The following is an 18411-nucleotide window of genomic DNA, read 5'->3' on the forward strand; positions in this document are numbered from 1 at the left end:
AAGGAATATTTTTCCAAGGACCTCCCTATCAATAAGCGTGGATTTTTAAAGAAAATTTTTCTCAGGACCTCCCTATCAATAAGCGTGGATTTTTAAAGGACAAATATCCCAAGGACCTTGATAGTAATACGCGTGGATTTTTAAAGAACAAATATCCTAAGAATCTTGATAGTAATACGCGTGGATTTTTAAAGAACAAATATCCTAAGAATCTTGATAGTAATACGCGTGGATTTTTATAGAATATATTTCCAAGGACCAATAGTCTAATAAGCGTGGATTTTTAAAGCATTATTTTCCAAGGACTTTCATATCAATGAGTGTAGATTTTTAAAGAATATTTTTCCAAGGACCAATAGCTTAATAAGCGTGGATTTTTAAATAATATGGGTGCATTTCTAATGTATATTTTTCCAAGGACCAATAGCCAAATAAGCGTGAATATTTAAATAATATTTTTACAAGGGCCTTCATATCAAAAAGCGTGTCCTTAAAAACACCTGGTACCTACAGTTAAATTTTGTGGCATTCGCCTCTTTCTCCTTCACAAACATAACAACTGATGATAGTGGCAAGGAACCTTGCCAGTGTTTTAATTACTTTATCGCTTGTATACTAAATAGCTTACTAAAATTGAAAAAGAGAATAAAAAACGGAGCCCGGTAAACAGATGATGCTAGTTAGCCTAAAATATTACCCATAGCATAATAGTTGACTATCTGCATAATATACAGCCTAATAGATATACACCATTTTAACAAATGAGTTGCAAAACCAAAGGAAATCACACACAGACACATAAATGGAACTAAACCATTTGCCACTAAAATAAATTAGAGGAGACCGCTAGGTAGCTACAGGTTTCAGTGGCATTGCAGATTTTGTTACATACCGGCCCTGCCACCCTGAACGATGTTGTCTTAATTTATCAAATGCTGAGACAATGTGGCGCCACCACAAAGGTGTGTTGGTGTATAGTGGTGTATGGAGGAATACAAAGGATTACAATTTCCAAAGAATTATGAAAATTAGTTGGGGGTAATATTGTTGCTGTAACCTCAAGTAATGTTAATAACAGTAAAACATTGGAGATACTCTACATAACCAAATATTTAAAAGAAGACATTGTCCTGGAAAATATTCATTAAAAATCCTCTCCTTTTTGGTCTACAGGTCCTTTTATTTTATTATTATTATTTTTATAATTTTATTTAAAAATCCACGCTTATTGATATGAAGGTCCTTGGAAAAATTTTATTTAAAAATCCACGCTTATTGATATGAAGGTCCTTGGAAAAATTTTATTTAAAAATCCACGCTTATTGATATGAAGGTCCTTGGAAAAATTTTATTTAAAAATCCACGCTTATTGATATGAAGGTCCTTGGAAAAATTTTATTTAAAAATCCACGCTTATTGATATGAAGGTCCTTGGAAAAATTTTATTTAAAAATCCACGCTTATTGATATGAAGGTCCTTGGAAAAATTTTATTTAAAAATCCACGCTTATTGATATGAAGGTCCTTGGAAAAATTTTATTTAAAAATCCACGCTTATTGATATGAAGGTCCTTGGAAAAATTTTATTTAAAAATCCACGCTTATTGATATGAAGGTCCTTGGAAAAATTTTATTTAAAAATCCACGCTTATTGATATGAAGGTCCTTGGAAAAATTTTATTTAAAAATCCACGCTTATTGATATGAAGGTCCTTGGAAAAATTTTATTTAAAAATCCACGCTTATTGATATGAAGGTCCTTGGAAAAATTTTATTTAAAAATCCACGCTTATTGATATGAAGGTCCTTGGAAAAATTTTATTTAAAAATCCACGCTTATTGATATGAAGGTCCTTGGAAAAATTTTATTTAAAAATCCACGCTTATTGATATGAAGGTCCTTGGAAAAATTTTATTTAAAAATCCACGCTTATTGATATGAAGGTCCTTGGAAAAATTTTATTTAAAAATCCAATATGAAGGTTTGGAAAAATTTTATTTAAAAATCCACGCTTATTGATATGAAGGTCCTTGGAAAAATTTTATTTAAAAATCCACGCTTATTGATATGAAGGTCCTTGGAAAAATTTTATTTAAAAATCCACGCTTATTGATATGAAGGTCCTTGGAAAAATTTTATTTAAAAATCCACGCTTATTGATATGAAGGTCCTTGGAAAAATTTTATTTAAAAATCCACGCTTATTGATATGAAGGTCCTTGGAAAAATTTTATTTAAAAATCCACGCTTATTGATATGAAGGTCCTTGGAAAAATTTTATTTAAAAATCCACGCTTATTGATATGAAGGTCCTTGGAAAAATTTTATTTAAAAATCCACGCTTATTGATATGAAGGTCCTTGGAAAAATTTTATTTAAAAATCCACGCTTATTGATATGAAGGTCCTTGGAAAAATTTTATTTAAAAATCCACGCTTATTGATATGAAGGTCCTTGGAAAAATTTTATTTAAAAATCCACGCTTATTGATATGAAGGTCCTTGGAAAAATTTTATTTAAAAATCCACGCTTATTGATATGAAGGTCCTTGGAAAAATTTTATTTAAAAATCCACGCTTATTGATATGAAGGTCCTTGGAAAAAATATTCTTTAAAAATCCACGCTTGGAAAAAATATTCCTTGGAAAAAATATTCTTTAAAAATCCGCGCTTATTGATATGAAGGTCCTTGGAAAAATATTCTTTAAGGTCCTTGGAAAAAATATTTTTTTAAAATCTACGCTTATTGATATGAATGTCCTTGGAAAAATATTCTTTAAGGTCCTTGGAAAAAATATTTTTTAAATATCCACGCTTATTGATATGAAGGTCCTTGGAAATAATATTTTTTAAATATCCACGCTTATTGATATGAAGGTCCTTGGAAATAATATTCTTTAAAAATCCACGCTTATTGATATGAAGGTCCTTGGAAATAATATTCTTTAAAAATCCACGTCTGTGAGACTTAATGTTCCTTGGAAAAATATTCTCTAAAAATCCACGCTTATTGATATGAAGGTCCTTTGAAACATATTATTTAAAAATCCACGCTTTTTGGACAATGGTCCTTGGAAAAATATTCTTAAAAAACAGCAATCTTATCGGCCTACAGGTCTTTGGAAAAATAAAAAATCCACACCTTGTTTAGGTCCTTGAAAAATATTCTTTTTGTAGGTGTAGGTCCTTGTGTAGGTTCTTGAAAAATTATTCTTTCAACAAATCCACGCCTTGTGTTGGATGGTCCTTGGAAAATGAATTGGAGGGTACCATAAAACCTCGTTCCTGTATTCATATTTTTAATTACCCAAATACTGGCTGCTGTTGCTCGGTGTAATTGTTGCACAGCCAAATTACATTAAAATATTTATTATGCAAATTTTAATACAAAAATTAATCAAAAGGATTTGCTCGGTAACAGTAAAGCCTTTGGGCGTCTTCTCTTATTGTGTGTGGATGTGCGTGTAAAAGAAAGGACTCGCAAAACGGAACAATTACCACATAAAATATCCTGAGCCAGCTGAGTGTAAAACAATACAATTTTAATTAGAATTTTTCGTTGTTGTTGCAGAAAACAATCAACTCATTAAACATTAACACCTGTCTCTCAGTTATGATGGTGCACAATAACAAAAATATTATCCTAGAATTGTCTTAACACTTTTTTGTTCTTTGTAAACTCCTTGCGGGAAATGTTCATTTGTCAAAATTAGAAAAACAAACAGAAATAGAATGGCTTTGGAATTTTAAATTATTGTTGGAGAAAAATTCCATCCTGCTGAATCCATTTACCACGAAATTCTTTGAAACTGAAATCTTTTGTGAAAATCTTAAATCTGTTTTTCCAATGGAATTTTGCGCTAATGGTCAGACGCCTAATGTGTTGCAAAGCTATATTTTGTGGTTGGCACAAAAAAATGTGAGTAACAGCTTTGTTATCCTTTCAGACAAAAAGGAAAGACGGTGGCCGTCAAAAGTTTTGTTGCCCACCGGTTTTCATTAATCATTCAAATGATTAATCATTTGAGACGACTTGGAAAAAATGAAAATTGTTTTTTTGGTTTTCAAAATTAAAATTTAATATTGAAAGGCTCGATTAAGTTTAGGCAATGTTGTAATAAATTTAAAATATTCACATTTTTTATTTATTATAATTTTGATATTTTAATTAAGAACATAAAATTAAAGATTAAAAAATTGTTGTTTTATTTTTCTAGCACGCAATCCAAGTGATGATGCTGAAGTGATTGGCTATCCCCGCCGTGTCTCAACTAAGGCCGACGATGATGATGGTGACTTTAAGGATTTTAAGGGTGTCATTGATACCGCTTCGGGTTATCCTTTCCTGCAACCAAATCCCTCTATTTTGAATTTCGGATTCTTTGATTCATTTGATGGTAAGTTATTTCAATTATATTTTATGTAAAAAACTTTTTGCAGAAATATTTTTTGTGAAAGTATCCAATAACCTTTGTATATAGACTATGCTTAATTTGTTTTGATAATGTCCTGTGAAAAATGCAAACTGCCGATTTACAGTCACGTTGTAAATTTTAAAATCTAGTCACTTTGGATGGTAAAATGGCATATAACCATCAAAACAGCCGATGTAATGAACAACGAGCGGTATCGGTAAACTAGACAGATGCCATAAAGATTACATAATCGTTTCGAAAAATTTGATATGAATTCTAAATATAATATTTGGAACAATTCGAAATACCTCATGGCAACGAATGAGATTTAGCTCCTTGACCGAACTCCGACTATTTTTTCAAGGAAATACCGAATATAGGTTTATTTTCATATTAGGGTTTAAGGGGACCCCCCCATTCTCGGTGTCAAAAATTTTTTTATTTAATTCGTATCTACTCTAATTCTAGAATGTTCCTACAAAATTTCAAGTGAAAATCTCAAGAACTCTTGAAGATATAGCCGATTTATTATGTCAGCATCAAGTGACGGCTAAAGGGCTTTTCAAACTTTAAACGCGTTTTTCTCACAACGAATGGCGGGCACGATAACTCAAAAACTAATAATCCAATCGGTTTCAAATTTTGACACGTTTCTCAGGGAGTGTGTAGCTCTCGTATGAACTAGGATAAAGTCAATCGGTGAAGATCTTCCTTATTTTTTAACTTAGTTTGTGGTAAAAAATAGGCGATTTCCCAAAAAAAAAATCAAAGTTCCGCCATTTTGTTAATTGTTGTGCGAAGTCAATAATCCTAGTTCATACGAGAGCCAGACATGTCCTCTTTCTAACACAGTTGGAATTTTCGGATTCCGATGTTCCAGCGTGGAGTTATCATGCCCGCCATCGAAAATATGGACTTTTCTTTAAACCCAAAAAACAACAACAAAACAACAACAACAAATTTTGGTAAATTATTTTTCTTCCTTTTTAAATCTTCAAATATATATGTGCCAAGTTACAAACCTTTACAAGCATTGGTATTCATTTACCAGCCCATTTAAAATCTTAAAAATAAAAAATCGAGAATGGGGGGGGTTCCCTTAAGTTCGGAAGTTAGTGTGATAACAGCATACTGTCGTAGATGTATAAGCAGTATTATTATTTTGTCCGTATTATTTAGAGGAGTTGCAAATAAAATACTGTGATAGAGGATATAAAAACCAACAAGTCGAACCATTTTTGGCTTATTTCTAAATCGAATCCAAAAAATCGTTATTAGGGTTGCATTTCCTAAAAAAAATCTTAAAAAAGGACAGATGGATATTATGCCATTATAAATTGTCTCCTAGTAGGTTGTTTGTTTGTGCAAATCATATTCGAGGTTTTTGTTCGGAAGCCATGTAAAATCCTGAATCTGCAGTGAACATTTTCAGGGAAGACTTTTTTCATTCTGATTGCCAAATTAGAGCCATTTCGGGACAAAAACATTAAAATTATAGCTTTGTGTGGCCCCAAAAGTCAGCAACGCCGCGAAATATTGGTCCTAGCCCCTGTTAGTATACCGATGGTCATATCTCGACTAGCGGAGTCGATCTTATCATGTGTGTCCGTCCATTCTAATTTGTAAACGCTATAGAGGCCACTGTTATGTTATGGACTAATCTTCACAAAATTTTGCATGTACGATCGCTTCTGGCCAAATAAGACCTATCTTGTTTTTGGTAATGATCCGTTAATATTTAGGGGATGTAAGGAACAAAAAAATATTTTATCTGTTTTCTGAACGCTCTAGAGGCCACAATTATGACCCAAACATTACGAACATGTAAAATTTTACATGGGGAAAGGTATTTGACCAATGACCAGTCATGGCTCTTTTCATTACAATCGGCCCATATTTAGCGTGAAAAATTGAAAAAAATACATTCTATGGCATATATATTTCCTACTGAAGAATATAGGCCGGAGAAATTGACAGTATATCCAATAGGAGTGGCTGACCTTTAAATTGATGTCAATTATACGGCTGTATGTATTTATATAGGGGAGTAAAACGTAAATATTTACAGGGAACGACCTAAACATTATTGTTGTCACAATCATAAACCGAACATCATAAGTTTAATACAGGGCTGTTTTAATAATGGTCGATCAATATTTAGCGGGTCAAATGAACCCAAACTTGTGGGGTTCACGCCGACGAAATAGAAGAGCTGCTGACCTCTGATCGGTTAACAGGTTGCAAATATGATAAAATATTGCCCTGGCTCGGAATATAAATCCGGATAAAGTTAAAGTTCAGAGTTAGTTGTGTGGGTTATCATATGGTCGGTCCGTCCGACTATACCGCTCCGCTCACTGTATTGTTTTTTTTTTTTTTGTCATATCACCTCCGCCTCACGGCTACATACCTTGTTACGACTAAAGAGTGGGTTTTGACCACAATTATCATTGAACAAAATTTTTTACAAACAATTTTAAAGCGATTTAGAAATGTCTACCCTTTGGTCTGTTTACTTGTCTGGTGTTCACGATAACTACTATGAAAGTAAAGGATTTGATCCAATTTTTGCAGAATATAAATTGAAAATGGGGGATGTCGATCTACTCTTTCTGGAATTTTGAATATCATAAGAGTTCGTTTATCGGTCTATTTCTATTTATCGGTCCACTCCTTCTGGTGCCTTATTCACATGAGGCCAAAATTTTGAACATTTCTAAATATCGTATGAATGAGTATGGTATTTGATCCACGCTTTGACATCGTAATATTTTTACTTCTTCTTATGCCTCTCCCACAAAGAGTCAAGTTTGTGATTTCGTATGAAGATCAAAGAGTATCCGACTTAGTCCATCAATTGCCCGTTTTATTGTTTTACCAAACCAACATTAAATCTGGTACCTTCCCAATATCTATGTGGTCCTTTTTTCTAATACATTCCCCAAAAAATATTACAATTTAAGTATAGAGGAGTATGCTTAACCCGCCAACAAATGGACTCCTACCTCCTACCTGCAAAATGGATGGTATATATCTGTCGACAACATTGATTGATACATTCTCAACTTCCACCATAAGGTGGGGAGTATATTGCAAATTTAATTCAGTTTGTATTTTTGATCATAACAAATCTCTAAATTAAATCAGTAAGGAACATCGTAAAGTCGGACTGGGCCGACTATATGATACCCTTCACCACATTGGGTATAGCCTACAGTTGTATCCTAACACTTTCATGTCAATGTTCCCTCGAAGGAACATTGATTGAACGAACTTAAATATGTGATCTTTATCTATAAGTGAACCGATCAACATCGATCCATGCAGATGCGTTTCTGCAACCTATAATAAATTGTATTCGGGCAGATTTAGAGTCGTTTGAATACAATGGGACTAATCTATTAAAGGGACGCTACACCCCCGCTACACCAATCTTGACCGATTATATTTATCCCAGTTCATTCGATAGCTATACACTCACAGAGAAACAGTTTGGAATCGATCGGATTGTCAGCTTTTGAGTTATCGAGCACAAAAACGCTGTTTGGAGAAAATGCGTTTAAAGTTTGATGCTGGCACAATAAATCGGCTATATCTACAAGTGTTATTGAGATTTTCACTTGAAATTTTATAGGGACATTCGTATAAATCGAACGATATAAAGGGTGATTTTTTTGAGGTTAGGATTTTCATGGATTAGTATTTGACAGATCACGTGGGATTTCAGACATGGTGTCAAAGAGAAAGATGCTCAGTATGCTTTGACATTTCATCATGAATAGACTTACTAACGAGCAACGCTTGCAAATCATTGAATTTTATTACCAAAATCAGTGTTCGGTTCGAAATGTGTTTCGCGCTTTACGTCCGATTTATGGTCTACATAATCGACCAAGTGAGCAAACAATTAATGCGATTGTGACCAAGTTTCGCACTCAGTTTACGTTATTGGACATTAAACCAACCACACGAATGCGTACAGTGCGTACAGAAGAGAATATTGCGACTGTTTCTGAGAGTGTTGATGAAGACCGTGAAATGTCGATTCGTCGCCGTTCGCAGCAATTGGGTTTGTGTTATTCGACCACATGGAAGATTTTACGCAAAGATCTTGGTGTAAAACCGTATAAAATACAGCTCGTGCAAGAACTGAAGCCGAACGATCTGCGCTACATGCCACACAGCTCGCGATTCTATGGCCATTTTGAGGGAAAACTTCGGAGAACAATTCATCTCAAGAAATGGACCGGTAAATTGGCCACCAAGATCTTGCGATTTGCCGCCTTTAGACTATTTTTTGTGGGGCTACGTCAAGTCTAAAGTCTACAGAAATAAGCCAGCAACTATTCCAGCTTTGGAAGACAACATTTCCGAAGAAATTCGGGCTATTCCGGCCGAAATGCTCGAAAAAGTTGCCCAAAATTGGACTTTCCGAATGGACCACCTAAGACGCAGCCGCGGTCAACATTCAAATGAAATTATCTTCAAAAAGTAAATGTCATGGACCAATCTAACGTTTCAAATAAAGAACCGATGAGGTTTTGCAAATTTTATGCGTTTTTTTTAAGTTATCAAGCTCTTAACAAATCACTCTTTATAAAGGCTTTGGTGCTCCATTAACATAAAATCGGCGGAAATATATATGGGAGCTATATCTAAACCTGAACCGATTTTCGCGAACCTTAGTACACATCATTCTACCTTAATTCAGTACGCTATCCCATAATTCGTGCAAATCTTAAGATATAAGATATAAAATCGGACGATGATATATATTTGAGCATATCTTAAGACATAATATCCTGTACCACAGTGTGGTGAAGGGTATAAAAAATAGTATAAAAATAGTTTTGGTACCGTCTCAAAAGTTAACGTTATTGTCCTATTTTCGATATAATGAAATGACTGCAATTTAATATTTGGGTTTCCAGGAGGGTTAATAACTTCGATTTTCCAATATAATTTTTGTCGCATTATTTCGCAATTGAAATTGCTGAAATTTGACATTTCGGTCTCGTGGAAAATTAATTAATAGTCATATATAAAGCAGTAGCCGCAGTTTTTTTGCTGGTTTTATTGTTTTTCAGCAGAACTGGGAACATGGTGTGAAAGATGTCGACCCATTTTTATATTCAGGGTTATCTGCCGAAAATTGTCATTTTTTTTAACATTTCCTATAAATGAATTATGAATACATAGCTTGTTTCAAATACGCTTTTTTGAGTTCCTAACCTAATTTACAAACACATAGTCCCATATTTCGTTTACCTGTTTCTATATAACTTCAAAAACAAGACGCTTTAAATTAAGAATTTCAAATATTTATACACTATTATTGTGATTGTTCATATAGTATAGATTAACAGTTTGATTCAAAAATATTTACTTATATTTTTGTAGTGATTTTTTCGCATTGATCCGGTTTTAATATTTCTTTCTTGCAATCAATTTTTTTTATTAGTTTACACAACTTGAAGTGTTATAATTAAAACATGTCAAGACAACCATGCCTGGCGTATACTTAACCACGTCAATCATACGCACGGTAAGCCAATTAACATAAATATTCATACGCTCCAATGGACAATGACCAACCAACCATGACATGATGTGTTGAACTTGTCACTTTCTTTTTTTGCCCTGCTCAGCAGCTATCTCGCTGTTTCAGAAAGTGGACTTGTTAACACTTTCATTAATTGTATGCATGACAACTAAAATAATAAAAACAACAAAAAACGTTTCTCGGCGAAATAATAATTTCGATAAGCTTCAACGAAAAAATGCTTTAAATGACAGCGTTAAAAAATGAGTGAAAAAAATATATCTGAAGGTTGAAAATGTGTAAAAATGTCTTTATCCTGGCGATAAAGTTTTCATCACTTAAGCGGATTCAATTCCAAAAAAAAATAAAGAAGAAGAACAATGATAGCAATTGAATAAATATCCAGCAGATATGCATATGCGAGTGAGAAGAGCAGTCAAACACACAGGCAGTGCATAAAGCAATAACAACAAGGAGACGCGATTGATATAATTAATTTTACAACATGAAATTCAATAATTGTTTGTTGAAAAAAATGAAAAAACTGAAACGAATAAAAACAACAACGTCGAAATAATAAGCAATTGAATAAAAACGAGATCGAATTCGTAAAGATATGGGAATAAAATTAATGCAAAAACATTAAATGCAATAATAGTCACAGTCACATAAACACATATACAGACAGACACACACAGATAAAGGACACACACACAGATAAAGGACATGCCATTATTTGCAGCAAAAGCCGACTGGTATATTGAATGTGTGGATGATATCACCACTGCTATTGATATCATACAAGTGCTCTTAGTTGCTCTCTTCCCCTTCGGCTGTGTCTCTTTCCCCCTCACCCTCTCTCTCTCTCTCTATCACTAAATGACTTACGTGTATCGTGTTGTGGCATCATCACAGATTACCATCAATGGAGTTGCTGTTGATGCTGATATTCTGTCCATTGCAGCTGCACTACAAACGGATGATGCTGCTGTCTGCCCCGCCACCATCACCGAGTGAGATAACTTGTGAGAGAGATGAGATGTGATGATGTCGAAAATCGTTGACAATATGCAACATTTGCACATTGTGAGGTGACAATTTTACGCAACATAAAATTTTAATTAATTCGAATTTTATTACACCAACAATCCGGCCAGACATTCGAATCACACGCACACACACATCCATGTATCCATACATAGGCGAATAGGCACCTGCTCGTTGTAGTTAGTAGGAAATACAGACAGACAACGTAACACGAGGGGCATCAGGATACAAACCCGCCTGCCGGAGCATATGGTAAAATGTGATTTTATGTGGTATAGGTGTCATATGAACTGAACTTCGCTTGATAATACCCGTTTGGTTGATGTGGTGGCTGTGTGTGTATGTGCTTGCTTAAATGGATCGGTGTGTGTGTGTGCGTCTGATGGCTTAAAAGGTCATATTAAATTGCATTTGTAAATATAACGACCTATCGTCAGGGGATTTTAGACATCGTCGTCGTTGCTACTCAATGTCATTGTTGGTGACGATGCTACACACCCACGCTCTCACTCCAAAGTGTCCTTAACATTGACACATACACAACTCACACTAAAAGACTTTTCAGAATTTATAGGTGCTGGAGTTATATTTTATTGTGTCTACGTTCAGATAAATGATTTTTTTATAAAATTTAAAATATAATTATTTAATTTTCAATAAATCGAGAGTTATAATTTGCTCATATTTTCCGACAAATTCTTCAGGAAACAGTATAGTAAAGTATTGGACTCAACAAAGTGTGTGTATTAGGTCTAGTGAAAAAAAAATTTTTCTGTACCCTAATTGTGGAATAGAATTTGATGTCTATGAAACGAAATATCGGTACTCCAACATTAGTTTCAAATGATGTATGCGAATCTTGCCTTAAATCGGATTAGATTTTAATTATATCCCATATATAATATATTTTGACTTCATATAAATTACGCATGGATGACACTACGTCTGTCCAATTGACACGAAAATGGGCATAGGATACTGACATGAGTCTAGGATTGATCAAATAACATGTAAAAAAGTGTCAGTCGGTGTTGCCGACAGATATATACCCATAGCCTATGGTTTGCGAAGGTCTTCGGAATTACACACAGGTTTTATTATACGTGTTTATCACAGAGGTTTCGGATTTAATATTGATCAAATCAGTTATTCAATTAGCTTCAAAATTAAAGTTAAAAGTTTCTTAAAATATTGACCCTCTGTGGAGGAGGTTTCAACTTCGTACTTGATCAAGGTTTAGCAGAGATAATACGTTGTGCAAAGTTTGCTTCATATAGGATATTCGATTCGCCTGGCTTTGCATTTATAAAAATTTAACATTATGACCATTTGTGTTGGAGGTGCCAGAAGATCGAGGTTTGGTAAAGATAATAGGTTGTGCAAAATTTGCATCAAATCGGATATTCCATTCGCCTCATATTGAATTTACACTTTATGGGTGAGGAACCACAAAGTGTGGACCAATAAGTCCGTTTCATATAAAAATTAACAATTTTCGTGATTTTGACCCTTTGTGGGGGAGGTACTACATAGGTCCACTGTTTCACATAGCCTCATAAAGGTGCTGTCCACTTTCGGTATTTCGAAGGTTGTTTTGTAGGCTATTTTCATCGGAATTTGACGTTCCATATTGGTGGTGTGTTAAAAGTTACTTCCAAGAAAATGTGTTGATATAGTCCCTATAGGTTTCACTCCATATTTGTATACCACTCACCACTCTGTGGTACAGGGTATTATGTCTTTGTGCATATGTTTGTAGCAAGCAAAAGGAATCGAGATAGACCCATGGTTCCTTTTGAGAATATGCATAGAATCACTTTCAGAGTCGATTTATGCATGTCCGTCCGCCCGCCTGTCCGTCCGTCTGTTGATGTTAAATTGTAAACAAAGTACAGGTCCCATTTATAAACCGATTTGGCTGAAATTTGGTACAGCTCATTTATTTGGCCCAAGGACGAACCCTATTGAAATTGGGAAAAATCGGTTCAGATTTAGATATAGCTTCCATATATATATATATATATATATATTTTCCGATTTACGGACTTTAGTCCCTGCAAATCATTTGATTTGCAAAAATTTTTGCATAGCGTCCTGAATGTGTGCTAAGTTTCGTGAAAATCGGTTCAGATTTAGATATAGCTCCCATATATAGTTTCGTCCGATTTTTAGTAAATGGTTCACCAAAGTCCCTCAAAATCTTTCGATTTACAAGAATTTTGGCATAGCGTCCTGAATTAAGTGTAGAATTATGTATGCTAAGTTCCGTGAAAATCGGTTCAGATTTGGATATAGCTCCCATATATAGTTTCGACCGATTTTAGGCAAATGGTGCACCAAAGTCTCTGAAAATCTTTCGATTTGCACGAATTTTGGCATAGCGTACTGAATTATATCTAGAATGATGTGTGCTAAGTTTCGTGAAAATCTGTTCAGATTTAGATATAGCTCCCATATATATTTTCGTCCGATTTAATGTAAATGGTGCACCAAAGTCCCTATATATCCTTCGACGTGCACGAAATTTGGTGTAGTGTATTGAATTAACTGTAGAACAATGTGTGTTAAGTTTCGTGAAAATCGGTTCAGATTTAGATATAGCTCACATATATAGTTTCACCCGATTTTAGGTAAATGGTGCACTAAAGATACATAGCTAGGCCGATTGACACAACGTACTGAAGTTAATATAAATTAGTCTCTGATAAGTTTTGTTGAAATCGGTTCAGATATAGATATAGCATAGCTTTCATATATAATTTCGACTTATTCGTGTTAATTGTACACCAAATAATCAATGGGTGTCTGATTGAGATTAAACTATAAACAGTGCAGCATACCGAATAGCGTGTGTCAAGTTTGCTTTAAATCGGTTAAAAAAATTAGCATAGGTTGCAGAATGACATGTGTAGGTATTAATGTTAGTCGGTTCAGATACAGATAAAGATCACATAAGTTCGTTCATTTGCATGTCAATTTTCCTTCGAAAAATCGACATCATTTAGGATACATATGTTGAATATACACAAAGTGGTGAAGGGTATCATATAGTCGGCCCAATCCGACTTTTTTAATTTCGTAAAAATCGGTTCAGATTTAGATATAGATCCCATATATATTTTTGTCCGATTTTAAGTAAATGGTCCCTATATGTTTTTATATATAATAAAGAACTCATAATCTGGCCGAATGCACAAAACATACTAAAAAAGTGTAACCTAGCATCTGACAAGTTTCGATGAAATCAGTTTACATTTAGATATTTTGGTTTAAATTAATTTATATAAGTTTGTCCTATTGTAAGAAGCAACTCTATATCTGACCAAAATATATAGGTTGCAGAAAGACCTGTTTAATTTCATAATAATGGTCCTTCGAAAATGCGACGTCTGTTAGGCTTCCATCTGTTGAATATACCCAAAGTGGTGAAGGGTATCATATAGTCGTCCGCGTCCGACATTCTTGGAGAGAGAAAAAAAAATTTGAAGAACATTTCACATATTCACATTAGTGAATAAATAAACTTCACCGCAGCCCTATATCGAGATGGGTATGCGTTATGGTACAGCCCTCCATATAAAGGTCCCACATTCCTGCAGTTTCTTATTGCGTAAGAAACATATTTGCAGAAATTTTTGAAAATGTGTACACATTTTGACATACACCCTATATTCGAGTTAGCTTCATGGGTATTTAAATGACCTGCGGCATATTTTCCAATTGAAGTGACTGCAATACACCATTCCGAGATATTGTTGGGTTAAAAACTTCCTCTTATAAATGTGTTAATAAAAGGCACGTCCATTTGAAGGTCCTAGCCAATTTGTTTTTTGTTTTACCAAAGGTGGAGTGTATATTAAATTTTTCCTTCCGTTTTCAATACCTCAGAATATTTACCTGATACCCCATAAAGTATATATATTCTTGATCAGAATAAATGTCCATTTAGTCTTGTATGTCTGTCCGCAATATTGATGATACAGCTTTGAAATTTTGCAAATACAATGTTATTGCTTCTAGAATATTTGGTATTGGAAATGGGATTTTGGTCCACTATATAGTGTAACCCCTAGATAACCGTAACTCCGAATATTCGGTTTTCGCCGCTTTTGGGCACGCTGTTTTACCTTATCTACTGGTTACAAAATTATCAATATTGGTCCAAATTTTAGGTTAGCCCCAAATATAACGGTGCCCTACAAAATTAATTACTTGGATAATTTTTGGCATTTGGTATTTTCGGTGGAAAAATCTTCCTACTAAAAATAATCAATCTTGGTTCAATTTTGTATTCTGTTTTCGTTGGGTATAACGTCTTTCTACTAAAAAATATCAATATTGGTCCCATGTTTAGGGTATTCCCCATATAACGCAATATCCCAAATTTCGGTATTTTCTGGAGTTTGGGCTCGTGTTTCAAACAAATTGGCTCTAACTCAATTCTCATTGAGTTTCTACCAAAAATTATCAATATTTTTCCAAATTTCCGGGTAGCCCCGGTTCCCCTATTTTCCTGTTTTTTGACGGCTTGGTCTTGTTTTTTAATCGAATTGGCTGTAATTTGTTTTTAATGTTCCCTCAAGGTATCAAGTCTTCCTATCAAAAATTGTTTTTGGTATAACAGTAAGGAAAGTAGTAAATTCGGACTGGGTCGACTATATGATACCCTTCACCACTTTGGGTATATTGTACATATGTATCCTAACAATTACATGTTTATGTTCCCTCTTTCTCAAACCTATGCTAACTTTAATTTCATTCGAGCAGATTTCGAGCCGCCTGCGTAACATGGCGAAAATTTATGGAAAACGATTTATAGCAAAATTGATACACGCTATTCGCTACGCCGTGTTGTTAAAAACATAATCTATATGTGGGAGCTATATCTAAATCTGAACCGATTATCACGAAAATTAACACACATCGTTTTAGACTTAATTCAGTACGCTGAGCCAAATTTCGTGCAAATCGAAAGATATATATGGACGTTGGTGCATCATTTACATAAAATCGGACGAACATATATATGGGAGCTACATCGATATCTCGACCGATTTTCCCGAAACTCACCACTCATCATTCTAGACTCAATTTAGTACGCTAAGCCAAATTTTTTGCAAATCGACGTTGGTGCACTATTTACCTAAAATCGGACGAAAATATATATGGGAGTTATATCAAAATCTGAACCGATTTTCACAAAATTTAACACACATCGTTCTAGATTTAATTCAGTACGCTATGCCAAATTTCGTGCAAATCGAAGTATATATAGAGACTTTGGTACACCATTTACCTTAAATCGGACGAAAATATATATTGGAGCTATATCTAAATCTGAACCGTTTTTCATGAAACTTAGCACACATCAATCTGGACCCAATTCAGTGTCCTGTGCCAAATTTCGTGCAAATCGAAAGATATATAGGGACTTTGGAGACCCATTTACTTTAAATCGGACGACAATATATATGGGAGCTATATATAAATCTGACGCAATTTTCTCGAATTTTGGCACACGACATTCTTGACCTAATTCAGTACTTTATGCCAAATTTAGTGCAAATCGAAAGATATATAGGGACTTTGGTGCCCCAATTACATTAAATCGAACAAAAATATATACGGGAGCTATATCTAAATCTGGAGCGATTTTCGCCAAACTTAGCACACATCATTCTAGACTTAATTCAGTACGCTGTGCCAAATTTCAATTAAATCGAAAGGAATATATGAACTTTGGTGCACCATTTACATAGGATCATACGAAACTATATATGGGAGCTATATCTAAATCTTAACCGATTTTCTCGAAACTTGGTACACATCATTCTGGACCTAATTCAGTAGGCTATACCAAATTTCGTTCAAATCGAAAGATATATATGGACTTTGTGACACCATTTACCTTAAATCGGAAGAAAATATATGTGGGAGCTATATCCAAATCTGAACCGATTTTCACGAAACTTAGCACACATCAATCTAAACCTAATTCATTACGCTATGCCAACTTTCGTGCAAATCGAAAGATATATAGGGACCGTTTACATTAAATCGGAAGAAAATATATGTATGAAAGCTATATCTAAATCTGAACCGATTTTTGCCAATTTCAATAGGGTTCGTCCTTGGGTCAAATAAGTGAGCTGTGCCAAATTTCATCCAAATCGGATCATAAATGCGACCTGTACTTTGTTTACAATTTAAAATCAACAGACGGACGGACATGCATAAATCGACTCAGAAGGTGATTCTATGCATATTCTCAAAAGGAACCATGTGTCTATCTCGTTTCCTTTTGCCTTTTACAAACATATGCACAAAGACATAATACCCTGTACCACCGAGTGGTGAAGGTTATAAAAAACGATACCACTACTACATTTTTAAAATTTTGAACGCTTTGGCTGCATTTTTCCACCGATGTATAAATGGTTTGTGAAGACTGAAATATATATTAGGAAAACCAGTGAGCGGATCTGTATAGTCGAACGGTACCGACCATATGGTACCCTAAATAACTACCACGGAACACTAAGTTTCTCCGGATCTATATTCCGAACTAGGACAACATTTCGCGATATTTGCACCCTCTTGACAGATTAGAGGCTAAAACCTCTTTTATTTTTATCCTGACATATTTTCCGAATCTTTTTTCCGCAGGGTGGGCATTTTCGTTGTAATATGTAAATTTCGTCGAATATTGTTCGATTATTATCAAAACAGTCCTACTAATTAGTTGGCCTTGTAATGTGTTTTAATGTTGGGCTTATAATTGTAGCCTATAGAGCGACTTGAAAAATTTAAATATTCGATTCATTCATCTTCACTAAGACATATCGATTTCTTGTCTTTAACACTAGATTGCCGAAGGCGGTCATTTTGACCGCTTTCCAATTTCAAGTACAAAAGCAACTGTGCATTTAATGAAACTTTTTTCTAAAATTTGGTGACTTTTTGTGCCTCATAGAATTACGTTTATTATAAAAAAATCACCAAATTTAAAATTGAAAAGCGGTCAAAATGACCGCCTTCGGCAATCTAGTGTTAATGGTGCAAGCGACCAAACCCAGTAATGTTTCTCCACTCAACAAACCTTACATTACCTCACCATATGACATGTAATTGTGAGATTCCAGAGTCCTCTACTTAGATTGATGTTAGTCGAATATTCTGCATTCAATGGAACATTAAAGACCGAAAATAAACCTTGTTCCCTCTTATTCTAAATATAAACTTTGTTCTATATTTATTTATATATACTATCTATATACTCTCCCATGCCATATACATATATTCCCCCTTCTAACAAGTCCCCTTGTAATTTGCATACATTTGTCCACGCTTCATTAGGCAATTACAACAAATGTTCAATTGGATGTAGACGCCTTAACTAAATGTTGT

At 34.2% G+C, this 18411-nt stretch overlaps 1 protein-coding gene across 1 annotated transcript in view; it reads left to right on the plus strand.

Annotated features, from left to right (window-relative positions):
• Window positions 1-18411, plus strand: part of LOC133323604 (uncharacterized) — a 102837-nt gene that overhangs the window by 62981 nt on the left and 21445 nt on the right. Inside the window, exon 2 of the mRNA XM_061532523.1 lies at window positions 4218-4397. Coding sequence (XP_061388507.1) covers window positions 4218-4397 — 180 coding nt within the window. The remainder of the gene's footprint in view (window positions 1-4217; window positions 4398-18411) is intronic.

This window comes from Musca vetustissima, unplaced genomic scaffold, assembly GCF_032173495.1.
Source record: "Musca vetustissima isolate MV318-11 ecotype Yass unplaced genomic scaffold, APGP_CSIRO_Mvet_v1 utg61470, whole genome shotgun sequence".
In the NCBI taxonomy this organism is placed as follows: domain Eukaryota; kingdom Metazoa; phylum Arthropoda; class Insecta; order Diptera; family Muscidae; genus Musca; species Musca vetustissima.